At 51.2% G+C, this 27,823-nt stretch overlaps 1 protein-coding gene across 4 annotated transcripts in view; it reads right to left on the minus strand.

Moving 5' to 3' along the window:
* The window catches only part of BICD2 (BICD cargo adaptor 2), a 143,355-nt gene extending 118,269 nt beyond the window's left edge, over positions 1-25,086 (minus strand). For 3 of the 4 annotated variants that reach the window (XM_080668810.1, XM_080668811.1, XM_080668809.1), the window contains exon 1: positions 24,587-24,943. In XM_080668810.1, the coding sequence (XP_080524936.1) occupies positions 24,587-24,826 (240 nt within the window). In that variant the 5' untranslated portion in view covers positions 24,827-24,943. Of the gene's footprint in view, positions 1-24,586 lie in introns of all 4 variants that reach the window. The other variant, XM_080668812.1, reaches the window with a different exon arrangement.
* Positions 25,087-27,823: the final 2,737 nt, after the last annotated feature.

Consider the following 27,823-nt stretch of genomic DNA (forward strand, 5'->3'; position numbering starts at 1 on the left):
ACGCTCTTACGGGGGGAGTCTGGACTCTCGGGCGGAGACTCGGGAGCCGGGGAAGGCGGAGGACTGAAAGTGCCCGTGCGCGCGCGCCAGTGCGCACAAAGGCTGCGGAAGTTGCCACAGGCTTTCCCTAGTGTAAGGGAGTCAGAGGATTCTGACTGCACTGAGCCCCAGTTCTGACTGCAGTGAACCCCAGTTCCAGGCGAGCCCCTGGGGACCCACGCTCTTGTGGGGGAGTCTGGACTCTCGGGCGGAGACTCGGGAGCCGGGGAAGGCGGAGGACTGAAAGCGCACGTGCGCGTGCCAGTGCGCACAAAGGCTGCGGAGGTTGCCACAGGCTTTCCCTAGTGAAAGGGAGTCAGAGGCTCCTGACGGCACTGAGCCCCAGTTCTGACTGCAGTGAACCCCAGTTCCAGGCGAGCCCCTGGGGACCCACGCTCTTGTGGGGGGAGTCTGGACTCTCAGGCGGAGACTCGAGCTGGGGAAGGCGGAGGACTGAAAGCGCACATGCGTGCAAGGGCAAGGCTGACAGGAAGCCAAAACTGAGACTCCACCCCATCCAAGCTGAGCACAGAGGCTATTGCAATTTGGCAAGTCTAATCCTATAAGGGTGTCTCTAGCACCGAACTTCTCCCAGCATAGACACAGCTGATCCTTACAGCCAACTGGCCCGGAGGTCAATTCTTCCCAGTGATACCAACAACAATAAAGACTTAATTACAACAAGGCTGTACACACAGTCCACAAAGGGGTGCACCAAGAGTGTCAACCTCAGGTTAACTGGAGAAGCAGACCCACTGGGCCATATTGGAAACCTAGCACAAATATCTACCTTACCAACTCAGGGAATCAGTGAAAATGCGGGGTCAAAGAATCAGATCACAAACGAAAGAAATGGAGGAAAACAAACGACTGGATATAGAATTCAAAACCACGGTTATAAGACTTTTTAAGAATATCCTAGAAAAGGCCGATAAATATAACGAGACCCTCGAAGATATGAAAAAGGACCAACTAGAAATTAAACATACACTGACTGAAATAAAAAATATTATACAGAGACCCAGAAACAGAATAGAGGAACCCAAGAATCAAGTCAAAGAATTGAAATACAAAGAAGCAAAAAACAATCAACCGAAAAAGCAAAAAGCAAAAAAAAAAATACAAAAAGTTGAAGATAATGTAAGAAGACTCTGGGACAACTTCAAGCGTACCAACATCAGAATTATGGGGGTGCCAGAAGAAGAGAGAGAGCAAGATACTGAAAACCTATTTGAAGAAATAATGACCGAAAACTTCCCCCACCTGGTGAAAGAAATAGACTTACAAGTCCAGGAAGCCCACAGAACCCCAAACAAAAGGAATCCAAAGAGGACCACACCAAGACACATCATAATTAAAATGCCAAGAGCAAAAGACAAAGAGAGAATATTAAAAGCAGCAAGAGAAAAACAGTTAATTACCTACAAGGGAGCACCCATACGACTGTCAGCTGACTTCTCAACAGAAACTATGCAGGCCAGACGGGAGTGGCAAGAAATTTTCAATGTGATGAATAGCGAGAACCTACAACCAAGATTACTCTACCCAGCAAAGCTATCATTCAGAATTGAAGGGCAGATAAAGAGCTTCACAGATAAGAAAAAGCTGAAGGAGTTCATCACCACCAAACCAGTATTATATGAAATGCTGAAAGGTATTCTTAAAGAAGAGGAAGAAGAAGAAAGTAAAGAGAAAAATTATGAACAACAAATACATATCTATCAACAAGCGAACCTAAAAATCAAGTGAATTAAAAACCTGAGGAACAGAATAATGTGGTGAATATAATAGAATCAGGGGCATAGAAAGGGAGTGGACTGATAACTCTCAGGGGGAAAGGGGTATGGGGGGTTCATGAAGAGAATGGACAAAAATCATACACCTATGGATGAGGACAGTGGGGGGGAGGTAAGGGCAGAAGGTGGGGTGGGAAATGGGTGGAGGGGAGCTATGGGGGGAAAAAGGAGTAATAAGTGTAATAATCTGAATAAAGATTTATTTTAAAAAAAAAATGCATGCAAAAAAAAAAAAAAAAGTCGATTAAACCTATCAACACTGCATTTGCTGGCCCAAACAGCTTAGTGAAAAATACGTAGTAATGGCAGACATGCAAAAATGTTCGACTAGGGATCTGGCATTTAGCAATCGCAATCATTCCCCAACACAACACAGAGAAGACAACAGCAGGATGAAGGACACAACCTTCTTCTCAAGGCAGCTTTCCCCTAAGGAAATGGAATCACAATGGGCAGAAACAACATCACAGCAACGTAAAAAGGGAAGAAAGTACACACTGCTGTGCACCCACCAGAGAACAAGATAAAAGTATGTATTTAAAAGTTTTCTGTACACCTAAAACTGCCCTATAAGAAAGCCAAAAAGATATATTAGCAAGCACCTAAACACATGAAAATTGATCTCATCAATACTGTCTATATCAGAGAGGGCGGACAGAACAACACAACAGGAAACTAAATAAAAAAATAGAAACATCGCATTATCAGAACTGAGGAAATCACTCCAAAGAGGTGCTGAGGGTGGGGCTGCACTAAAAATACACATTAAAGGTAAAGAAATGCAGACACTGAACAAAGAAGTGAGGCGCACGCCCCCCAAAGGGAAAGTGACACAATATAAAAGAAAAAAAGAAAAAGCAACCAAGCTAGTCTATTTTCTCAACCCAGCAATGATTTTATCCAGCACCCATCACTAAGCAAGGACCAGCAGGCCCGCCTTCCTCCCACATCCTGGGCTGGCAGGCACTGGCTGTGGCAGGACCGGGGCTGGGACTCAGGGCTCTGGGCCTCCTGTCACATCCCCTCCCAGCAGAAGACAGGAGGGGAGGGGCTGGAGGAAGTCCCGGTCAGCACAGGCTCAATCCAGCTGGACCTGGCACAAGAGCTCCACACACCCTCCCTTCAAAGGAAGGCTCCTCAACGCCATGCTGACTAAGCAGGCAAGACCGCAGCAAACAGAAGCAATGTCCATCTTGAGCATCATGATCGTGCCCCAGGAGCACAAAACCAGTGGCACCCATTCAATTCAACTTAAAAAGTATCGATTAGGCACTGGCTAGGGATCAGGCTAGGCCAAGCATAGTAAGTACCCCGTGCGCGAGGGGCAGAGGGGGGCCCCAACAGCAATGTGCAGAACGGCAGAGAGATGCCCTCTGCACTGGGATGGATTCCCTGGGACCTGGCTGCACTCCTCCACTGAAGCTTCAGAAAGCGTATGCCATAAAAAGAGCGTTTAATAGCTATCGCAAATCTACCCACACAGATTTAAAATGACAGCAAATAGTAACAACGAACAGAATGCATTAATAAACAATGGACAAGCACTGGTGTCACTCCCCTCAAAAGGTGGAGGCAAGAAAACCTCCCACCACACTGTATAGAGACCAGAAGAAAGGATAAATTAATTCCAAATTGTTTACAGGTGATGATTTCAACTTCAAAAAGATCATTTAGAGACCTCCAATCCCCCCAAATTAAATTTGGTTAGGAATACATAATAAAAAAACAACAATTACGTTTATAATATCAAAATCATTACCACTTGAATATCACTTTAACTAGAAACATGGACTCAGTCAAAGAAAATGATAAATATTCTAATAAGAAAGGCTGAACCCAGTCATTACATGGAACTCACGTGACATGGGCAACACGGCTGTAAGGCTGAAGAAAACTGCCCAAATCCTCTGGAACTACTTCAGAGTAACAGTAAAGTTTAACTAGTCCATTTAGCAAGCAAAAAGACTCTCTCCATCATCTCCACTAAAAAAATTTAAAGATATAATTCACATACTCTAACATTCATCCTTTTAAAAAATACTTTTATTGATTTCAGAGAGGAAGGGAGAGTACATCAATGATGAGAGAGAATTATTGATCAGCTGCCTCCTGCACGCCCCCTACTGGAGATCGAGCCCGCAACCCAGCCATGTGCCCTGACCAGGAATTGAACCATGACCTCCTGGTTCATAGGTCAACACTCAACCACGAGCCACGCGGCTGGGCTAACATTCATCCTTTTAATATGTATAATTCAGTGGGTTTTGGTAAATTCATAAGTTTGTGTAACCATCACCACTATCCAATTGCACGTTTTCTTTACCCCACAAAGACCTGACCCATTACCAGTCACTCCTAGCTCCCCTCCCACAGATCCTAAGAACCACCAATGTATTTTCTGTTTCTATGGCTTCACCCACTGAACATGATTTCAAGGTTCACCCATGTGTACCACTGAGACAGGCTGAGCTTTTCTTAAACGATGGGAATGCCCTTCAGTTATTTTTTTAAGCATCTCCTCAATATGCTTAAAGTTCTCTTCAAGCACTCACTCCCCAAAGAGCTGCACGCCCACCTGCGCCCGCTGAGACCAGCCCATGGCGGGAACCGGAAAGCAAAGAAATCTGTTCTGCACCTGCGTGAAGAACCCAGGCCAGAATAAGTTAGATCCAGCAGCAGTTCAGGGAGCCATTTTCTTTTAAATTTTTATTTATTGATTTGTTTGTTTGTTTTAGAGAGAGTGGAAGGGGAATGGCAGGGGGGCGAGAGAGAGAGAGAGAGAGAGAGAGAGAGAGAGAGAGAGAGAGAAGAGAGAGAGAGAGGAGAGAGGTACTGTTCCGCTTATGTATGCATTCATAGGTTGATTCTAGTATGTACCCTGACTAGAGATTGAACCTGCAACCTTAGCGTATTGGAGACGATGCTCTAACTAACCAAGCTACTGGGCCAGGGCGCCACTAGTGACTGCTCCCTTGATGCATCAAGTTCCCTTCCTCCTTCCCTCTACCTTGTTTTCAGTAAACCTCTTCTTTTGAATCTGTTTCATCTCCTCTTGATTTCTATCTTGAGGGGGCAAGAACCCCTTCACTAGTGAAACCAGCACTTCTCTTATTGCCAAACACTATCCCGCTATAAGAATGGACCACACTGCATTTATTCATTCATGTTAATGGACATACAAGTGGTTTCCACTTTGGGGCAGTTATGAATAATTCTGTTGTAACTTTACATATGTATATGTTTTTGTGTAGACACATGCTTTTAATTCCTTTGGGCATATACACAGGAGTAAATAGATGGGACTTGTTAACTCTAAGTTTAACAATTTGAGGAACTGCCTGACTATTTGCCAAAGCAGCTGCACCATTTTTCATCCCACCAGCAAAGTGTGAGTTTTGATTTCTCTACATCCTCACCAACACTTGATATTGTCTGTCTTTTGATTTTAGCCATCCTAATGGGTGTGAGATCTCCTCCCATTAAAAATCTCTATATATAAAAGCCTAAACGACCAAACAACCGGTCGACCAGTCACCATGACGTGCACTGACGACCAGGGGGCAGATGCTCAATGCAGGAGCTGCCCCCTGGTGGTCAGTGCGCTCCCACAGCCAACTTCCCATGGCCAGCCAACCTCCCACAGCGCCCCCGCCCCGGCCGGTCGGCCCCGATCGCTGGCCAGGCCGAGGGACCCCACCCATGCATGAATTCATGCACCAGGCCTCTAGTAAATTAATATTAGTAACAATAATAGCTACTACTCTCATAATTCTCTGTAAGTATATTATTTCACTTAATGCCTACTAGTTTTTCAGGAGAAATGACATTCCCATTTTATGAACAAAGAAATGAAGGCTCCAAGAGGCCAAGGCCTCAGCTATTTTGGGCAGAGGGACATCTGGAACTCTGGGCAATACAGATCCCTCACGCCAGCTCCTACCACGGCACTAGTGTCAGAAATACTGCCAGAGAGCAGGAGGATCTATACCCAGAGTAAACGAAGAACTCTGACATGTCAATAAGGAAAAGGCAGACACCCCATAGAAAAAGTGGCCAAGGTCCTGAACAGGCTCTTCACAAGAGTCTCTAAATGGGGAAATGCAAATCAGCACCAGGCCAGCAAGGAAAACAAGATCAGAAAGGCTGGAATTTAACACAGAAAGTGCCCCTTTGGATGGGGAGGATGGTAAGAGCCAGGAATACCCACACTGCTAGTGCAACTACCCTGGAAATTACCTATCCTCCACTCAGACAGCCCAGCCCGTGCCATCCACACACATGCGTACAGCGGTACAGAGGCCAACAGCTCAAACCTGGGGAGGGAAGCATGGTGAGTGCACAAGAGCCCTACCAGCAACGAATGTCGACAATCTGCAAATTAAGGCAACAGCACCTCATGACACAAAATGCTGAGTGAACACACAAAACCTGTGGATGGGACTGCTGTGCAGGGGCGGGGAACCTTCTTTCTGCCAGGGACCATTTGGATATTTGTAACATCATTTCCTGGCCATAAAAAATTACCAACTTAAACATTAGCCTGCTATATTTGGTCAAACATTTAATTAACTCTCCCCTAATGCCTTGGGAGGGCCAGACCAAATGATTTCACGGGCCAGACGTACCCCAACCCTGGCCTACTGTAACTCAAAAATAGGAAAATTCAGAGCCAGAATCATTACCCCTGGACAAACTCAGAGACCAGTCCCTGGGATGCTGACAACATGCCACTATTCCATCTGTAGAGCTATGTGGGGCCATCAAGCTGTACAATTATGATTTGTGTACTTTCTGTATCTTATGCTACTGAAATAGAAGCAAACCATTAAAAAGGAAGCAGCATCTGAAATGTTACCCAAATGCACAATGCTAGGAGACAGAAGTCTGAGACGCCTGGGCCTGGCAGAGAGACAGCACAGGCAGCAGAAGGGCAAGCGTGCCCAGGGACATGAGCTAAGACCAATGAAACCCAAGCCAACGTGCCCCCAGGCTGGATATACTCCAGGGAGCCAATCCCTCCTTACTGAGGAGACAGAGGCATAAGAGACCAGATGAAAGGTCAACTTCCCATAAATGCACTCAGCAAAAACCTGCTGCAAGAATGCAAGGTCCCACCAGGAAGGGGGACAAGAAACAAAATGCAGGTCCCCCGGGCCACTGCTCCAGCACTCAGTCACACAGCCTTGCTGGCAGCTGGAGAGGAACAAGGGAAGCCCCCACACTAGGCATGTCAAACTCTTGGCCCATGGGCTGCATGCGGCCCACAACAAATATATTTTTTTTAATATATTTTATTGATATTTCACAGAGAGGAAGGGAGAGGGATAGAGAGCTAGAAACATCGATGAGAGAGAAACATCGATCAGCTGCCTCCTGCACACTCCCCACTGGGGATGTGCCCGCAACCAAGGTACATGCCCTTGACCGGAATCGAATCTGGGACCTTTCAGTCCGCAGGCCGACGCTCTATCCACTGAGCCAAACCGGTTTTGGCACAACAAATATTTTTGTGGCCCAGCCAATATAACAGTATGTAAGAAACATTTTAATAAAAATTTCTGTAACTTAATTTTTACAATATCCTGTTTTACATAATTATTAATAACAAACTACAACGTTCGCTAATGGCTGATTACTATAATCATGTTGCATTCATTTCCCTTACGCGCAGGCACACCATTTCTCTCCACTAACACCAGCAGCAAATATTTTATTTTTATTTTTTATTTATTTTATTTTAATAAATCTTTATTCAGATTATTACAATTGTTTCTCCTTTTTCCCCCCATAGCTCCCCTCCACCCGGTTCCCACCCCACCTTCTGCCCTTACCTCCCCCCCACTGTCCTCATCCATAGGTGTATGATTTTTGTCCAGTCTTCATGAACCCCCCATACCCCTTTCCCCCTGAGAGTTATCAGTCCACTCCCTTTCTATGCCCCTGATTCTATTATATTCACCACATTATTCTGTTCCTCAGGTTTTTAATTCACTTGATTTTTAGGTTCGCTTGTTGATAGATATGTATTTGTTGTTCATAATTTTTCTCTTTACTTTCTTCTTCTTCCTCTTCTTTAAGAATACCTTTCAGCATTTCATATAATACTGGTTTGGTGGTGATGAACTCCTTCAGCTTTTTCTTATCTGTGAAGCTCTTTATCTGCCCTTCAATTCTGAATGATAGCTTTGTTGGGTAGAGTAATCTTGGTTGTAGGTTCTTGCTATTCATCACATTGAAAATTTCTTGCCACTCCCGTCTGGCCTGCATAGTTTCTGTTGAGAAATCAGCTGACAGTCGTATGGGTGCTCCCTTGTAGGTAACTAACTGTTTTTCTCTTGCTGCTTTTAATATTCTCTCTTTGTCTTTTGCTCTTGGCATTTTAATTATGATGTGTCTTGGTGTGGTCCTCTTTGGATTCCTTTTGTTTGGGGTTCTGTGCGCTTCCTGGACTTGTAAGTCTATTTCTTTCACCAGGTGGGGGAAGTTTTCGGTCATTATTTCTTCAAATAGGTTTTCAGTATCTTGCTCTCTCTCTTCTTCTGGCACCCCCATAATTCTGATATTGGTACGCTTGAAGTTGTCCCAGAGTCTTCTTACACTATCTTCAACTTTTTGGATTTTTTTTTTTTTTTTTTTGCTTTTTGCTTTTTCGGTTGAGTGTTTTTTGCTTCTTTGTATTTCAATTCTTTGACTTGATTTTTGTGTTCCTCTATTCTGTTTCTGGGTCTCTGTATAATATTTTTTATTTCAGTCAGTGTATGTTTAATTTCTAGTTGGTCCTTTTTCATATTTTCGAGGGTCTCGTTATATTTATCGGCCTTTTCTAGGATATTCTTGAAAAGCCTTATAACCGTGGTTTTGAATTCTATATCCAGTCGTTTGTTTTCCTCCATTTCTTTCGTTTGTGATCTGATTCTTTGACGCCGCATTTTCACTGCTTCCCTGAGTTGGTAAGGTAGATTTGTGTGCTAGGTTTCCAATATGGCCCAGTGGGTCTGCCTCCCCAGTTAACCTGAGGTGGACACTCTTGGTGCACCCCTTTGTGAACTGTGTGTACAGCCTTGTTGTAATTAAGTCTTGATTGTTGTTGGTATCACTGAGGGGAGTTGACCACCAGGCCAGTTGGCTGTAAGGATCAGCTGTGTCTATGCTGGGAGAAGTTAGGTGCTGGAGACAGCCTTATAGGATTAGACTTGCCAAATTGCAATAGCCTCTGTGCTCAGCTTGGATGGGGTGGAGTCTCAGTCTTGGCTTCCCGTCAGCCTTGCCCTTGCGCGCACGTGCGCGCCTTCAGACCTCTGCCTTCCCCGGCTCCCGAGTCTCCGCCCGAGAGTCCAGACTCCCCCCACAAGAGCGTGGGTCCCCAGGGGCTCGCCTGGAACTGGGGTCCAGTGCAGTCAGAACTGGGGCTCAGTGCAGTCAGGAGCCTCTGACTCCCTTCCACTAGGGAAAGCCTGTGGCAACCTCTGCAGCCTTTGTGCGCACTGGCACGCGCGCGCCTTCAGACTTCTGCCTTCTTCAGCTCCCGAGTCTCCGCCCGAGAGTCCAGACTCCCCCCACAAGAGCGTGGGTCCCCAGGGGCTCGCCGGAACTGGGGTTTAGTGCAGTCAGAACTGGGGTTCAGCCGAAACCGGTTTGGCTCAGTGGATAGAGCGTCGGCCTGCGGACTGAAGGGTCCCAGGTTCGATTCCGGTCAAGGGCATGTACCTTGGCTGCGGGCACATCCCCAGTGGGAGGTGTGCAAGAGGCAGCTGATCGATGTTTCTCTCATCGATGTTTCTAGCTCTCTATCCCTCTCTCTTCCTCTCTGTGAAATAGCAATAAAATATATTTAAAAAAAAAAAAAAGAACTGGGGTTCAGTGCAGTTGGGGGCTTCCTTCCCCCTTCCGCCAGAGAAAGTCAGCCAGGCTCTCAGCCGCCCTTCCTCTCTGCGCGCACAAAGACCCTTTGCCGTACCTCCAATTCTCTGTGAGCTTTTCTCTTTCCTTCTAGTTGTAGAATTTTCACTCAGCCAGCTTTCCTGTGGTTCTGGATGGTGTCCGTTCTGTCTTTTAGTTGTAGTTTTGAAATTGTTGTGCGAGGCAGCAGTTTAGGTGCTTACCTATGCCGCCATCTTGGTTTCTCTCCCAGCAGCGAATATTTTAACAGCCGATGGCCACGTCCTTAGTCTTGGACTGACTTGTTTGGTGTGCACAACAGGAAACATTTCACTTTTGGAGAGCAAGAAAAATAGGTTTATTTGCGTTACACTTATTAATTTGTGCAGTTATTCAGTGTCTGGTAAGTGAATGTTCAAGAAAAAATTTTAATTTTTATTAAAATGTTCTATTATTTTATGTTAATGATGATTCATTTATTTCAGCCCTTTGTATTCAGCATGTCTCTATTGAAATAAACCTACGTTTCTATGAAAATGGAAGCTTTTGTTTTTTTGCAGCCACATACACTTACACCTGGTTTATTTGGCCCATGGTAGCCTTTGAGTTTGACATGCTTGCCCTACAGACACCTGAGCAGACAACCAGGTCAGGGGAGAGGGCATGAGAGGAGCTGGCCACCCTAAGGTCCCATGGGAAGTTCCGAGGCACCCAGAAACAAAGTGGCTCAGCAGTGCCAGCTCAGCTCTCTGCCCCCAGGTTCCCGCCAGGCCCTCTGCACCCTCCCAGCTCTGAGGGGTCAAGGGAAGAGATGGAATAGCTGGGAGAGGCCGTGGAGGGCGGGCAATAGTCCAGGCCTATGCACTTCAGTCTGTGCTAACGGGAGCCTATTAGCTTCTCTCTTGGGAGGGATCTCCTTTCACAAGTAAGAAACTGAACTCTGAGAACAAACAACTCCATATCATTTCCCAACGGAACTACCACAAAGACAGGAAAGAGGCAGAAGAGGCTGAAAGGCAAAACCAGGATCAGGACCCACAGCCCCACTGCTCAGCTGCCTGAGCCTCAGAATCACCCAGGGAGTCAGAAACACCCATTCCCAGGTGCAGGCACACCTGCCAGTCGGCCCTTCTCAGCCTTGGGGTCTGGGCCTGGAGTCTGGACTGTGCTGGCTTACTGGGACAGTGCCTGGTAGTCCCAGAGCTGGCTAAGCCAGGCCTGCTTCCCGCAGATTTATGGAGATGATCTCCCTCCTGGCACGCAGCCCCTCCCCAGGTGCTGGGTAACTGAGAAGAGGCTGGTCTTTTTGCCAGGGAACCGGGTGTGTGTGTGTGTGTGTGTGTGTGTGTGTTCAGGTCCACACATGCCTGGGTGTTCATGTAGCTGTGATCCTGAGAGCCAGACACGGGCAACCCTGAAGTCCCCAGAGGGAGTTGGTAGTGACTCATGCCCGTGCTCACAGAAAACCAATCACCAACATGGGCAGCTCGATGCCTCTCAGAGGAGCCAGATACAAAAGCACCTGGGAACAGCCGTCAGCACAGACACCTAGAACAGAGCCTGACCACCGGCGAGGCTGCAGGGCCCCTGGGCAGGGAGGGGGCTGGAAGGCACATGAGGATGACCCTCACCAAGGGGCACCCACAGGAACGCAACAATTCTGTCTTCTTCTTGGTAAATTATTCCCCAATTTTAAAATGAGAGCTGCTGACAAGACAGCATCATCTGGGCAGCAGCCAGAGTCGCTCCAGAAGCATCTATCCCTGGAGGTGAGAGGCCCTGACAGTGAAGCCCACACTGGAAAAGGTGCTCACTCCACCTCACAGGGAGTCCCCCACATCCCGACAGGCAGTGGCTGGGTCTCCTGGACAAATAGGGACGGGCCAGCAGGGGCTGCAGGAGCAGCTTCCTGGAGCCTCCGGGAGGGAAACCACTGGGGGCGGGAGGGGTGTCCAAGCTCCCAAATAAGACACAACCTTCTGGAGGGCTGATAGACTGACTGTGTGAGTCCCCCTTGAGTCCCCATCAGGTCACACCTCAGAGCCAGGGGGTCTGCCCCGGGGGCAGCAGGGGCAGGCAGGAAAAGTGCCGAGGGCTACCCAAGGGACCTTCCCTGCAGAACTCTCTCAGTCCGATGCCTCCTGAGGGCTGGAACTCTACCATTTCAGTTCACAAACACAGACTGGGGCCTGGGGGAGGCAAGGCCCGACACCCAGATACACAGTGCAGGTCGGGATGGCCTCTTACACCGAGGGAACACAAGCACCGGCGCACCTGGGCACCCCATTCCAGGCACTGAGAGCCCACACCTGGCAAGTAACAGGTACTCAACAAATACCTGTAGATGAACTGGGGGTCAGGGAGGACATTGGGACACTGCAGGGGGGACAGGCCCACACCACAAGTGGGTGGACGGGAACACCAGGTCCAGTGAATGGACAGTGCCTCCCCAGGACTGCTGGGAAGGCTGAGGGGCTGCAAGGTCTGGGGGAGGTGCTGCAGGTGTCCTCTTTACTGCTCCCCCTAGCCAGCAGGGACAAAGCCCCAGTGACTCAGAGGCAGAACGGCCCCCAGTCTCACCCCTCTACCTGGGTGTATCCTCGGCTCACACACACCTCCAGAGAGGAGACCTCTCCAGGTCCAGCCCCAGGCAGCTGGTGGTCGTGACCTCGCAGGGAGATGCAGACACAGAGGTGGGCCCTCCCAACAGCACGTATTCAGGGACGGGGCGGAGTCGGGGGGAAGGGGGGCCTTCCTGGGCCCCAATGCAGACAAATGCAGAGCGACATTCCACCACATGGGCAGGAAGCCTTCAGATCCCGAAGTAAGCTGCAAGGACAGGATGTGGCTCCCAAACTCATCTGCCCCCTGGGGTCCCTTCGGAAGCACCACACTGGCTTTGCAGGTGCTTCCACTGGAACCCAAGTCAGCCGAGAACCAGACAGAGCCAGGTGCTCATGGACCTGCCAACCCACCGAAAGGGACCCCCATGGCCACCCAACAAGAGACTTCAGCTCACCACCCTCAGCCTTCTCACCCCATCCCCTCCCACCTGGCTGAGAAGCTCCAAGAAGGACCGCCAGACCAACTCCCTCCTCCCGTGCTCTGAGGGCATGTCCTGAGCAGGCAGGTGATGGTGGGTATGGCACCAAGCCCTGGGTATGTTTGGAGGCACCTTGGGAAGGCTTGGCTACCTCCCCAAAGAGACAGTGCAATCTCACTTCATCATTACAACAGCAGGCAAAGTAGAAACTTTCACCACTCCCATTTCACAGGGGAACAAACTGAGGCTCAATGAGGTCAGATGATTTGCCTGGTTGGCACCACAGGGCTTCTCACTCCAAAAAGTTTTCCTCTTCCCAGAGCTGGGGTGTCCCAGGAGGGGTGGAATGTGCGGGAGAAAGAGTGGGTCAAGGATGGAGCTGGACCCCAAGAAGGCTCAAAAGGCTCACCTAGCAGGTGGGCAGGGAGGAACCTGGGAAGGCTGCTCCAGCCCTTGCAGGAGAGGGCAAGTTCCTCCTGGAAATGGGGAGCAGGATAGCGGCTGGCTCACCTACACACCCTACCTGGCGGACAGCCCTCACCCATCAGACCAGTGTGCCGAGAATCACACCCATTCCAGTCCTAACAGGATCACGTGTATGATGTCTATCCTCTCCATTGGCCTGCCCTGCCCACTGTGTGGCTTCCAGCCTCAGTTTCCCTTCAGAGCACTTACATGCTGGCTGAGGGAATCAAAGAATGGGCTGTGATAGTCATCACACACCGCTCGCCATGTTTGTCCCATCTGCCCACATCCATCCCATCGCCTACTGCTCACCCCAGCTGCCCTGGGCAGCGTCCAAACACTAAGCTGCTTTTAGAAAACTGGCATCACTCATGAGCAGGAGAGATTTAGGCAGAATTGGGTGCTATTCAGAGAAGATTACACCCTAATTGCCTCAGTGGCGGCAGACAGGCTTCTGGCCAGCTGAGCCTCCATGGCTGTGGCAGCCTCCACAGACCCTGGCACTTCCACCCAGGGACACAGAGGCCAATCCTGGGGCTTCGGGACAAGCCACCATCTTCCTCAGCAGCTGGCTGCCTGACAAAACCTCCATTCAATGGCCTGCAGTCAGGGCAGGAGGGACAGCTGTCCAGCTCCATGTGTCCCAGGCCCGAGGACTGCTAGGACAGGGCAGCTGGGACTGTGCGGGCTGGAAGCCCCAGGACAGCAGCCCAGTTGGAGTGGCCGGGCCTTTTCACTTCATCTCTAATCTCAGTGCATTTCAGGAAGGGACACTCAGCAAGCTTCAAGGTTAGCGAGTGCCCAGAGACTGTAATTCAGGCCATGGCCCTGTAATGAGAGTTCTGCGGCGGGCCTCGGGGTGGGGCAAGCGTGGAGCCCAGGGGGAAGTGCTCATGGGCGAGCACCAGAGCCAGGTGCTTATGGACCTGCCAACCCACCGAAAGGGTCACATCAAGCATACACAAGCCTAAGTTGGAGGCTTTAGGCTTGGGAAGGGGCCGAGCCTGCCATTGGAGGGGAGGGGTTTGCCCGCTTCCCTAGCCTAAAGCCTGGGGCGGAGGCTTTAGGCTTGGGAAGGGGCCGAGCCTGTGATCGGAGGGAAGGGGGAAAAAAATCAATGGAAACATATCCTCAGGTGAGGATAAAAAGAAAAATAAAGAAAGATCATATCCTATGAAAGACACATCTTGAAAATGCCTAAAGCAAGTTGTCATTTTTTCATGGTGAAGGGACTGGAGTCCGTGTTGATGAAAATACCTTGGCGGCTGCAGTGACAGGCAGTGGCTGCAGCAGCGGGGTGATGGGGCTGGCGCCTCCCCCTGATCAGCCCAGTGGCCTCCTGCAAAGGGAGGCCAGACTGCGGCTTAGGTCCTCTCCTAATGGGGAGCGGGCCTAAGCCATGAGTAGGACATCCCTGAGGGCTCCCAGTAGTATGTGAGAGGGGGTAGGCTGGGCTGAGGGACCCCTCCCCAGTGCACGAATTTTGTGCACCAGGCCCCTAGTGTCTAAATAAAAACATAGGAAAAAATCTATTGACCTTGGGTTTGGTAATGAAAATCATACCACTGGAAGCATGATCTGCAAAATGGCATTAAATTAAAAACTACTCTGTGAACAATACTGTTAAAAGAATGAAAAGACAAGCCAAGAATTACTTGCAAAGTAAAACTTATGCCCTAACAAACATGTGCACTGGATGCTTACAGCAATTTTCTTAATAATGCCCCACACTGGAGGCCACCAAGATGCCCAGTCTGAATGGATAAACAAACTATGGTACATCTAGACCAGGGCTGGGGAACGTCCAGCCCCGAAATCCTTTGGTCTGGCCCTGCCAAGGCATTAGGGGTGAGTTAATTAAATGTTTGACCAAATATAGCAGGTTAATTTTTAAGTTGATAATTTTATATGGCCAGGATATATTAAAAATATCCAAATGGCCCTTGATAGAAAAAAGGGCCCCCAGTCCTGATCAAGACAATGAAATATTATTCTGTGATTTTTTTTTTTTAAAAAAGGCTATCAAATCACACAACAACACAGATGAATCTTAAACACATATTGCTAAGTGAAAGAAGCCAGTCTGAAAAGGCTACGTACTGGATGATTCCAATGATGTGATATTCTGGAAAAAGCAAAACTATGGAGACAGTAAAAGATCAGCAGCTGTCAGGGGTTTGTGGAGGGAGGGTGTTGCACAGGTGAAGCATAGGAGATTCACACACACACACACACACATATATATATATATATATATATATATATATATATATATTGATTGATTTCAGAGAGGAAGGGAGAAGGAGAGAGAGAGATAGAAACATCAATGATGAGAGAGAATCACTGATCGGCTGCCTCCTGCATGCCTTCTACGGGGGGGGGGGGGGGGGGTCAAGCCCGCAACCCAGGCATGTGCCCTTGACCAGAAATGAACCCGGGACCCTTCAGTCCACAGGCCAACACTCTATCCACTGAACCAACTGGCCAGGGTAGAAGATTTTCTTAAAGTAACAAAACAATTCTGTGCGATAATTTAATGGTAGACAAATGACACTGCATCTGTCAAAACCCAGATGATGTTAACAGCCCAAAGAGCAGATGCAACATTCTTAAGTCACTTAGGAGGTCAGTGGGTGCCAGGATGAAATGTTGAATGTGGTAAAATAACCTCACTGTATTACAGATGGATAAAACCACTTCACTGAAGGGAATGGGGCACAGAGTGCTGCCTAAGTAACTTATTGGGAAATAAGCAGAGTGTGTAAGATCAAAGCAAAGGGAACTGCACATATGACTATAGTCTAGTTCAGCCTTGGGCAAACTACAGCCCGCGGGCCAGATCCGGCTGTTCTATCCGGTTCTCTTGCTCTCCCCTCCACTCCTTTACTTTGAATTTATATTAGTTCACACAAACACTCCATCCAGGCTTTTGTTCCGGCCCTCCGGTCCAGTTTAAGAACCCATTGTGGCCCTCGAGTCAAAAAGTTTGCCCACCCCTGGTCTAGTTGGTAAACTGTTCCCCAAGGGGGTTCAGGTCAGCAGTTGGGACCGCACTGTGAGGTGTGCAGGAAGAGAATGGTTGCATCACTATGGCAGGGGGAGACTCAGGGCTGGAGATTATAGACGTGTGTGCAGAGTACACATCTACCCCCAGGCTTTCGGCTGAGAGGGCCGGGAAGCAGTGACACTCCCGGCTACTTGGAGCTGATCCAGGATGGGGCAGGGATGTAAAGAAGGAGTCTGGAGCACCATGTAGTGCTGGAAAGTAAGGAGGTGCTGAGCAAGGAAGGGAGAGAGGGAGGAAGGGGGGAGGGAGGAAGGTGGGAAAATCACCCCAGGCATCTCCAAGGGGCACAGGAGCCAAAGGAAAGAGCTTCCAGGGACCAAATCAGGAACAAGTTGAGCAACAAAGTAAAGCAGCATTGGATTTTAACAAATATAAACATCCATGAGTCCACACTGATGTAAATGAATGGATGAATAAAGAAAGAGACAGGGCTCCTATGCAGGAAAATTCCACATAATGTCCGAGGGCGCCCCTCCAGGAGGAGTGGCCGGCACACAGTGTGGAATGGGGAAGTGGCCTTTCCAGTGCAGACGCTGACCAACACCTCAGCCAGGCATCCAGCCACCCTCGCTGGAAGTCACGGACCCTGATCGGATGTGGGGAGCTGGCACTGCACCTCTGTGGTCTTCCTCCCCTAACCCATAACCCTATTCCAATTACAAGAAAAATATCAGACAAATCCTAAATGAGAAACATTCAACACAATACCCGACCAGTACTCCTCAAAACTGTCTAAGTCACTGGTCGGCAAACTGCGGCTCGCGAGCCACATGCGGCTCTTTGGCCCCTTGAGTGTGGCTCTTCCACAAAATACCACATGCGGGCGCGCAGGTACAGTGTGATTGAAACTTCGTGGCCCATGCGCAGAAGTCGGTTTTCGGCTCTCAAAAGAAATTTTAATCGTTGTACTGTTGATATTTGGCTCTGTTGACTAGTAATTTTGCCGACCACTGGTCTAAGTCACCAAAAACAACAAGTCTGAGAAACTTTCACAACCAAGAAGAACCTGAGGAGATATGACAACTGTCATGTGGGATCACGGAAAGGGTCCTGGAGTAGGAAAAGAACAGCAGAAAAAACTAAGAATATCTGAACAAATCTGAACTCTAGTTAAGAAAGACGCATGGATGCTGGCTAGCCACGCTCATATAAGATGCTGGTGGCAGGAGGACCTCTCTAATAGCTTCACAATTGCTCTGTAAGTCTAAAAGTTTTCTAAAGTAGCTTAATTTTAAAAATTAACTGAAAAAGGCAGCACAGTGTAACGTGTGTTAGAGAATTTAAAAAGACACAAATGCTGCAACACACATGGCACTTTATCCTGACAATGCGGTGAGGGTGGTGCCGGGCGTCTCTGGTGGGGAAAGTGGGCCTTCTGAAATGGGATGGAAAGTTGCACCAGATCTGGGTGGGTGGGTCACTGGGTCAGGTTCTATGCTCATCTGGTGTGTTCTGGGGACAAAAATCACACATAAGCAAATGCTAAAATCTCATTATGCTCAAATTGTTCCCTCAAATATCATCTGAAACAAATTGGCACTTTTCCTTTTTTTAAATCCTCACCGGAGGATATTTTTTCCATTGATTTTTAGAGAGAGTTGGAGAGGGAAAGACAGAGAGAAACATCGATGTGAGAGAAACACATCGATTGGTTGCCTCCTGCACAAGTCCTGACCAGGGCCCAGGCCGGGGATGAGCTTGCAACCGAGGTCCGTGCCCCTGACCGGAATCGAACCACAGGCTGATGCCTATCCACTGGGCAAACTGGCTAGGATACAATTGGCACTTTCTAAACAAGTGTTACAGCAGAACTGAGTGATTCACAGAAGATAGAAATCAACCCCCCAAAACACCATTTCTCCCTAAGAACACTGGGCACAAGGATAATGGCCACAACAGGTGCTGGTGAGAATACAGACTGGCTCCGAGGCTGCTCAGGAGCTTGCCCTCCCAGAAGGGGTGGAACATGCGCAACCCCAGCATCTGCACCAGGTGACATGGTGACTGATGGCAGGCGAGGCTTTGGGTTCAGGACTGTAGACAGTCTTTCCGGCGCACCCCCTTCCAGGGGGCAGTGTCCCTCTGACCACTCAGGTCACATTTTATAGCTCTCAGGGAATCACTCCAGCTGGTGGGACAATTTGGACCCTACAGCAAGTGTAGGATAGGGTGTGAGGGGCGAGGAGGGAGGAGAGAGCCCAGCCAATCCCAGGCAGCAAACCACAGGAGCCTGCAGAATGAGGTCCTGGTCCCCCTACGCCATCATTTGAGAGGGAAGCTGGTCCACTCCCAGGGCTTCAGGGATGCACTGGCCGAAACCGAGGCCCAGGGAGGGGACTGCTCAGGGTCACATCAAGCATTGCTAGCACACAGCATGGGCTGTCACCCTCACTCTTCGGGCCCCAACATCCCCTCCTGTGGAACGAAGACAAGAGCCTCCCTCCTGGTTCAGAGAGAGCTGGCAGTTCTCAGCATTACAGTCAGAAAAAACTCAATGGGTGACCAAGAGCCCCTGCAGGCACAAATAGGTGCCATAAAGGCTGGTATCATGACTAGATGGGGGACAACAACCCAGCAACCCAAGAATCAGGCCACATATCAACTGAAGGCATCATTCTGGCCAATTTTTCAAAAAAGAGAAAGTTAAGAAAAGATAAGAGTGTGTGTCAGTCCTGAATGGAGCTGGGAGAGCAGCTCTAGGTTTCCAACAGGGAGGCAGGAGGGGCAACTGCCAGACAGGCTCCGAGGTTCTGTCTATAAAGCATCAAGGCCTTCTGCATGGAGTAGACCCTGCCTGGCTCCAGATGCAAACAGAGCAACTGCAAAGCTGCCTTTATGAGCCAAAAATGGGGAATCCAAACGATGACTGGATAGGAGACAGCATTAAGGAATCATTGTTAATTCTGTTAGGTGTGAAAATTCACCTACGGTTATCCTATATAATAAAAGAGTAATATGCAAATTGACCCTAACAGTGCAATGACCAGTTGCTATGATGCGCAATGACCACCAGAGGACAGACACTCAATGCAGGAGCTGCCCCCTGGTGGTCAGTGCGCTCCCACAGGGGGAGCACCACTCAGCCACAAGCCGGGCTGACGGCTGCAGGCGCAGCACCTCCTCAGCAGCGCTAACGATGTCCAACTACCTAAGCCCCAGTCAGAAACCCCCCAAGGGTTTCCAGGTTGCCAGAGGGATGTCTGACTGCCAGCTTAGGCCTGATCCCCCGGGAAGTGGGCCTAAGCTGGCAGGTGGACATCCCCCCCCCGGGGGTGGGGGTCCCAGACTGCGAGAGGGTACAGGCCGCACTGAGGGACAACCCCCCCCCCCCAGAGTGCACAAATTTTCATGCACCGGGCCTCTAGTGTTTTATAAAAGAGTTACTTTCTCAGCACAACACACCAATGTACTTAAAAAGAAAGTGAGGCAAAGAGAAAGAAGGCTGCCGGAGCAGGCGGAGAGACACATTCCCTCTGCTCTGGTTATACTTACAACTTCCCCTAAAGAAGGTGGAAGCCATTATGAGGGAAGCAATGCAGAAAACTGTCTTTAAAAAAGCAAATCTGTGAAATACAAACAACACAATTATTTCGCATGATACAACAGACTCAAAGTGCACGGCGCCTTCCTAACTATGGAAACTCCTGTCTTTATCCACTTGAATGAAACCTGCTTTTCTGCAGCTCAGAGAGTAACACCCAACTCTGTCTTTTTAAAAACGACTGTTACAAATGCCCAGTCCACCTCCCATGGCAGAGCCCAGCGGGCTGGCAGGATTTAATGCCCAGGACAGCAGCTGGACAGCCACACAGGGCCTGGGAGGAGCCTGCAGGGTCCGGGCCAGCCCCTGCCATGGGCCCTCTTCACCTCACTAAGAAGAAACCAAATCTTTCTTTACCCCCAATATGTGTAGTGGCCCTTCACCCAGTGTCCTGATATGGCGAAGGTCTAAGCAGGGGTCCTCAAACTTTTTAAACAGGGGCCAGTTCACTGTCCCTCAGACCGTTGGAGGGCCAGACTATAGTTTAAAAATAAAACTATGAACAAATTCCTATGCGCACTGTGGGCCTGGGATGAGTCGGCTGCTAAGCAGGACAGGCAACGGCACCCGGTGGGCTGGATAAATGTCCTCGGCGGGTCGCATGTGGCCCGCGGGCCATAGTTTGAGGGCCCCTGGTCTAAGAGATGACTGCCCCAAACTGATGAGGGGAAGCTGACCTCCTTCGCAGGAAGTGATGGGGGGTGGGAGAGAGGCGCAGCAGGAGCCCATGCTGGTCTGGCCATGGCTCTGTCCCAGGCAGCTGCTCAGGCCCAGGGAGCCTCAGCCACTAACCCCCTACCCCCCACCGCCACAGGCTCAGGTGGACCAACCCATGCAGTGACCTGCACTCTTGCAATCTATCCTGCCTCCAGTGGGCAATGCTGCTTGTCGAGGGCCACACAGCTGAGGGCCCAGCAGGATCAAACCCTCCCTGGAGCCAGTGTGAAAACCACAGCCCCGTGCAGCACAGGCAGCACCTCCTCGCCTCCCAGGCAAAAGCCACCTTTGGGCCACAGGCTCCTGGTCCCGGGCCTGGCCACCCTGCTGCCCTACTTGTAGGAAAGCAGCTCTGTCAGTGTACCAGTCTTGAGTCCAAGGCCACACCTGGGGATGTTGAGGCGCACAGCTGCTCCCCCAAGGCCAGCAGATGGCAACAGCCCAGGTGCCATGGCAGTCAGTCTCGGCACTTTTAAAAGGGAGGGATCCCATAAGAGGGATTCACAAACCCCTGCCAGACACACCCTCTGCTTGTGGGCCGCAGGGAGTGTCCAGCAGTACAGCCACAGTGAACCCTGGAGTCACAGCCTTTGGACATCTGTAGCTGCCTCTCCTGGCTGTGGACCAGCAGGGCCATATCAACACCTCAGGGTTCCCCAGCCCTCCCAAGTCGTGCCTCTTCATGCCGACAGCAGAACACACACCCAGCTCTAGCTCCAAAAGGGCCTGGCCTCTCCCCACTCCTCAGCCCCAACGACTCTGCTCCAAGTTCTAGGGCACGCTCAGAGGGCGGGAGAACCCCTCCAGGCTTCAGCTGAAGTAGCGCTCTTCCTGCCCTGAAGCAGACACTGAGGAGGCCGGGCCCCACGCAGAGGCCTCCAATTGCCCTGCCCTCCTCAGCAGGTGCCTGCCCTTTCGAGACAGGCTGCCTGGGCTCATAGCCTTGAGCAAAACACGCCTTCTCTACACCTGTCTCAGTTTCCCCATCTGTACAATGGCTATAAGAAGGTGGTAACCCAAGGGCTGGTATGGGACTGCAGGAGTCAGGGGGGCCTAGGGAGGCTACGACAGGAGCAGCTCAGCTGCAGGGTGAGACCAGGTGGCAGTGCTCACCCATCCCATCTGTGACTTCTGCAAACACACGGCTGGGGAATCGGTGCCAAGGACCCCTTCCCACGTTGTTTGAGCTGCTGAGCCTTCCTGAGTCGCTCCCACCCATTCTACCTCAGTCTCCCCATCCTCTGCGAGAGGAGATTATAAGAGGGAGGGAAGGGAGTGCTCTCATCAGTTCTGCCCCAACCCTCCTGGCTGCTGAGCCTGCAGGACAGGAGGGATGACGGATGAGTGTTAGGAGCTGGGCTCAGGCAAGTCCAGAGGGGGTGGCAGAGGGGCTTACAAGCATCCGCAGTAAGGGCAGTACAGGCTGGGCCAGCTGGAGGCCCTGGGCAGCAGACTTGGGCTGCCCCTGGGAGATGCAGTGGGGAGGCTACAGATCACAGCAAGCCAAGGAACAGAGCTGGTGGCTATGGGAACAGCAGGGAGGGATCCAGGCCTGAGAGGTGGAGGGAAGGAGCTGAGGCCACTAACCAGCAAGTGTAAGCACTTCCTGCGTGCCAGGCAGGCACTATGCCCAACCCATGGGATGCCAGAGCTCACCAAACTGCACCCACTGCTTCCCCAAGATGTATGTACACCACACAGTCAAGATCCTGAGGTGGCAGAGAGGGCGTCCAGACCTGTCTTCTCACTCTCTCTGGGAGCCAAGAGATGGTAGGGCTGACACTGCATCAGGAACCTGCCCCTGGCCTGAGGCATGCCCTCTCACCCCCCGTGAGGACCACCTACATCTGGCACTTACATAACCCTACCAGACAGGAGCTCCCACCCAACACACCTGCACCCTTAAAGCTGCAGCTGAGGACACAGTGCCTGCACCCTGCCAGACAGCTTCCCTCCCTCAAACATGGTATTACCTACAAATGTTGGACAGGAGTACAGGCAATTCTGTTTGCAGCATAATTTGTTAGTAACTGAATCCACTTTAGTTCAATAAAGTTTTAAAAGAATTAAGATAGTTCACTTCTCTACAGGAGAAAAAAAATGGACCCAACAAATTCAGGGTGAGGCAAAAATAGGTTTATAGCTGTTCACATGAAAAATAATACAATAATAATAATACAAGATTAAACTGTTTCACGTACTCACAACTGTAGACCTACTTTTGCCCCACTCTGTATTATCTACTTAAATCTTGATTTTTAAAATAAGAGTCAGTGTTTCCAAGTATGAAATGGGCACAAAATAGGTTGACAAGAGCCTGTGCTGGTACAGGTATGAGTGAACTGGTACAAGCTTTCTGGCAACACCTACTGAACGGATTCATCTTCCTCTAGCTTCTGCCAGAACTTCCCACCTACCATGGGGAAAAGTGAATTCAGGACAGAGGGCAACATGTCCAGGGCCATGTGGTCAGTGCATGCAGGAGCCAGGAGGTGACAGCAAGCTAAGCAAGCAGGCACCTGAAGGACACTGTGGAGATGGACCCACCTCCCAGACACACCCACTAAATGGAGCCAAGATGCTTGCATTGGCCACAATGGAAAAGGGCTAGCGAATAAAAGGTCCCTGAGTGGAAAGCAGTTTCCTCTTCAATCATGGGTCCAGTCCTTTCTTACAGGGTCACAAAGGCAAGTTTGTGAGCACAAGAGGGGGGCTGTGAGTGCTGTGGGGGGTGAGCCCCATGCAGGGAGACCCTGGGTCCATCCCTCCCACACCAAAATGGAACCCTTGTTGGAGGGGCCACATGTTACTCCTCTTGCAGATCTAGTGCCAGCCAAGCCTGGCTCAAAGGAGGCCCCAATACTCGCTGACAGATGTCAGGACCTGGGGTTAGTGAGCTGCCACCTGCCTTCCCACCCGCCCATGTCAGTTGTTTACTGATGCTAACGCTCAGCACCTGCTCTGCCAGGCATGGATTCCTTTATTCTCTCCTCCCCACCTTCAAAAGAGGACTCTACTGGACTCCCCAGTGAGGCAGGGAGGCTCTGACCAGTCCAGGCACCCATCCCAGGCCACTAGGTGTGTTGGTGCCAGGAGGTGAGAGGTGGGGGAAGCAGCTAGCACGGTGGATCCCAAGATCAAGGGCCAAGAGCCCACCAGGACAAGGGGAGAGTCAGATGGGGAAGGGGCACTCTGTCAGGGAAACTGACACCATGCCCCGCCTTTTCAAATATAAGACCCTCCTAACAAGCCTTATGGGTGGGCCATGTTGCAGAGGAGGAAGCCAAGGCCCCTGTCCACAGCCACATAATTCGCAAGGGCAGGGCCTGGGTCCACACCGGGTTCCAGCCAGAAGGCAAGGCCTCCTCCTCACTCCCGCACAGGGTTGGGGAGAAGCTGGCGTTCAAGTCACTGAGAAGACTTCCTGGAAGGCTGCCGAGGACCTGACCTCCTCATCCTGGAGTGAAAATCCGTGACACACACCCAGAGAGGCCGACCCCAGTCTGCAGGGGAGAGCCTGGAGGGCGCCAATACAGGAAGTGGGCGGAAGAAGCTCGCTTCCCAGAGCAGTAATGGGGAGAATGGTCGGAGAGCTGACTACGGAGACAGGCCCCCAGAGACAGGCCGCGACGGCCGCAGCCACGCGACCTGCCCCAGCCCTGTCCTGGCCGACACTAAACCGGCTGAAGGCACCTGCACCGCCTGGGGAAGTGTCCGCCCGGAGGTGATGCAGGACCAGGCCGGGCTTTTCTCGGCGTTCATCCTACGCCCACGCCCACACTCTCTCCCAACCCGGGAAGCCAAATGCCGCAGGAAAACACACCCCGCCGTCCCCGAGGCCTGCCACCAAGAGCAGGAAGGCTGGCGACGCGGGCCCACCCAGCCTCGGCCCGCAGCGGCAGGCCGGCCGCGCATGCACCCCTGGGCGCCCTGGGGCTACCCGGCCAGTTGGTCGGCCCGGCGAGGGGTCAGCTCAGGGTGGGGTGCGGAGCCGGGTGGGGACGCCCGAGGGCGGGGCGGCGGCCGCCCCCGCGCCTCACCTCCTTGAGCTGCTCCATCTCGCCGCGGATGGACTCGTAATCCACCTCGAGCTCCTCGAACTGCAGCTTCAGTTGGTGTTTCTCCTCGAGCACCGCCAGCCCATACTCGGCCGCCTGGATCTTCTCGCGCGTGGTCTCGGCCAGCTCGTGCGACAGCCGCTTCACCTCGGCGCGCAGCCACTCGGGCTGCGCCTCCATCACCAGCCGCGCGTACTCCTCCTCCTCAGACGGCGCCGACATGGTGGCCGCGGACCGGTTCACGTTGCTTCCACCGGGCTCACACCCGGCTCCCGTCCGCTTGGCCACCGCCCAGCCCGACGGCGCCCGGGCCGCTGCACAGCCGCAGTGCGCTCCCCGCCGCGCGGGGCGATGTGGGTGCCGTAGTCCCGCCCGCGCGACCGCAGAGCCCGTGTGGACACGAGCCCTCCCGACCCGGTCCTTGATTGGCCGGCCGGCGCCGAGCGGCCCCTCCCAACCCCATCGCCGCGGGCGCCGCCGCCCGGGATATTCTGGGTGCCGTAGTCCCGCCTGCACACCGACTACCAGGACCGTCATGCCCGCGCCTGCCCGCCCCCGGCCGTGATTGGCCCGCGAGGCCGCCGTCGTAGAGCCGGAAGTATGCTGTTTTCTTGCCCGCGACCTAGGCCCGCGAAGCTGGCGGCAGACGGTGGCGCGCTTGGAGCCGAGACCTGGCCTCGGGCCCCCTCTATCTGGGGGACCTAGTCGCCGAGGCGGCAGGACGTGTGCGCCCCGACGTACCCGCGGTTAGCCTGGGACGCCAGGGAGGTGCGCACGTTCTGGCCGCGCAGCCTGTCCTTCGTGTCACGGCTGGTGTCCCTTCGTGATCACCACCTGCGGAGAGACCTGCAGACACCCTCCTCCGAGAACTAACCACAGTTTTCATTGCTGTGTCTGGTTCAGACTAACGATTCCACACTGTTTCTTCACTATTGCCACCATTTCTTCACCTATGGCTTTGTATTCTAGAGAAGAGATTTCATTCATTAGCATTATATTCTTACTAGAGGCTTGGTGCACGAAATGCATGCACTGGGAGGGGGTCTCTCAGCCTGGATTGCAAGAGGGCACAGGCCAGGCCGAGGGACCCCACCAATGCATGATCTGGGCAGGGAGGACTGAGGAGGGCCCCAGGGCAAGTCCAGCCCATCTCACTCAGTCCTGATGGGCAGCAAGCTAACCTACCCCCTGGTGGTCAGTGCATTCCATAGCATATCAGCCTTAGCATATCAACAGCATATTATGCTTTGATTGAACGGGCAACCAGACACTTAGCATATTAGGCTTTTATTATAGAGGAGGATTTTACTCAGTGAGGTGTTTTTTTTCTGTTACTCTCCTTATTTCCTTAGATGCTCAACTGGCAGGTTTAGCCAGTGGGGGCTCCTCCTAACTGCCTCCCGTGTTCTTGGAATACATCATAATATTTGGGCATTTTCTTACTTTCTAGCACAAATTGTTCCAGAATCTTGTATTCTGTCCCAAACTGGAATCTGCTATTTCTCCAAGGAGCTCTAATTCTTTTTAATGGTTTAATGTTTCATTTGTTTGAGAGGAATGTCATAATTTTACTTGTGAATTTTTTTAAAAAAATTAGGGCATTCAACCACAGTAAAAGCAGGACGCCCAAGGGGCCTCATTTCCCTAGTGTAGTGGTCGGCAAACTCATTAGTCAACAGAGCCAAATATCAACAGTACAACGATGGAAATTTCTTTTGAGAGCCAAATTTTTTAAACTTAAACTTCTTCTAACGCCACTTCTTTAAAATAGACTCGCCCAGGCCGTGGTATTTTGTGGAAGAGCCACACTCAAGGGGCCAAAGAGCCGCATGTGGCTTGCGAGCCGCAGTTTGCCGACCACGGCCCTAGGGCCACACTGGTTTTAGCCCTGAGAGTCCCAAGTCCTGGGAAACCCTCAGGCCCGGGCACACCTTTCAGCCTAAGGGAAAGATCCCAGGGAAAAGAAGGGATATGGAATAAGCCTTGTTTGAGGGAATGTAGCATAGGTCACACAGCCTCAGGGAAACATCCCCTTCTGACCCAGGATGGCCAAACTCAGAATCCCCACCCCATTCCTCACCTTCAAGTAGAGCTAGCCTGAGGAGGGGAGGGAGAAGGCATTGACCACTGAGCTTTGAAGTTGGATAGGCTGCTGGTAGAAGGGGGACAGGTAGGGACTTCCAGGTGCTGGGTACAGGACCTCTCATGGCTACTGTGGGCTTCCTGCAGGAGGGACATCAGGGTTAGAGCCATGAGGGAGGAGACATGATGTGCGAATGTTGGGGGTAGGGGCATCAGGGAAGGATGTCTTGAGGTGAGACCTGTGTGGAGACCCAAAGTATGCTCAGGAGGTGGCCGTCAGGCTACCACAATAGGGGATTGGCAAGAATGAGAAAAACAGGGCCATCCCTTGTTGAGTTCCAACTCCCCAACATGGATAGGTATCTGACCTACATCATCTCATTGAGTCCTCACAACACCCCAAGAGATGGGAAGTATGCAATTTTCTTTGACAAGTGAGGAAACAGGCTCGGCAAAATGCTCAGTGTGATCTCCAACTTCGTAAACCTCTCATCCGATTTCTCAGTCTGACAGCTAAGGACAGAGCCAGCCTCAGCCTTCTGCCATCCTGACTGCCCTTTTGTGGCTTGAGCCCCATTGCCCAAGAAGGGGCCACAGGAGAACAGAGGCAGCCTTGGCATAGTGGGATGCCAGGGAACACCCTCCTTGTCCCCTCAAGAATGACTGGGTGATCTCTATCCTGGGAGCAAAGGGATAGGACATCCTCCCAGGAATTCGCCCTTCCTTTGTGAGGGAGGACTCCAGTCTCCCACTCCTCCCAACCTGGGTGAAGGGACAGGATGCTCATGTGCAGTGTCCAGGCTGGCCTGGGTGTGGGCACTTTGGCTGCCTTGCAGTTCCTTCCTTCCTATTCCCTCAAGAGCTCTGTGTGTAGGAAATGGGCCTCTGTGATCCATCTCTAGCATAGCCAACTTTTAATGGAAACAGTTACTGAATTTTCCCAGGGCAAACAGAATGTAAGGAGGAGGGAAGAGGATGTAATAACAAAGAACTGTGCACCTGGGCCAGCACCATGTGGAAACCCCCGGGGCACCTGCCTCAGCTAGACAGGGGAAGGTGGAGGCAATGAGAAAAGGCCTCTGCCCATTTTTTTTTTTTTAATAGCCCAATGGGAGACAGCAAGACCTGGGCGACATA

Source organism: Plecotus auritus (genome assembly GCF_963455305.1).
Source record: "Plecotus auritus genome assembly, chromosome: 5".
NCBI lineage: Eukaryota > Metazoa > Chordata > Mammalia > Chiroptera > Vespertilionidae > Plecotus > Plecotus auritus.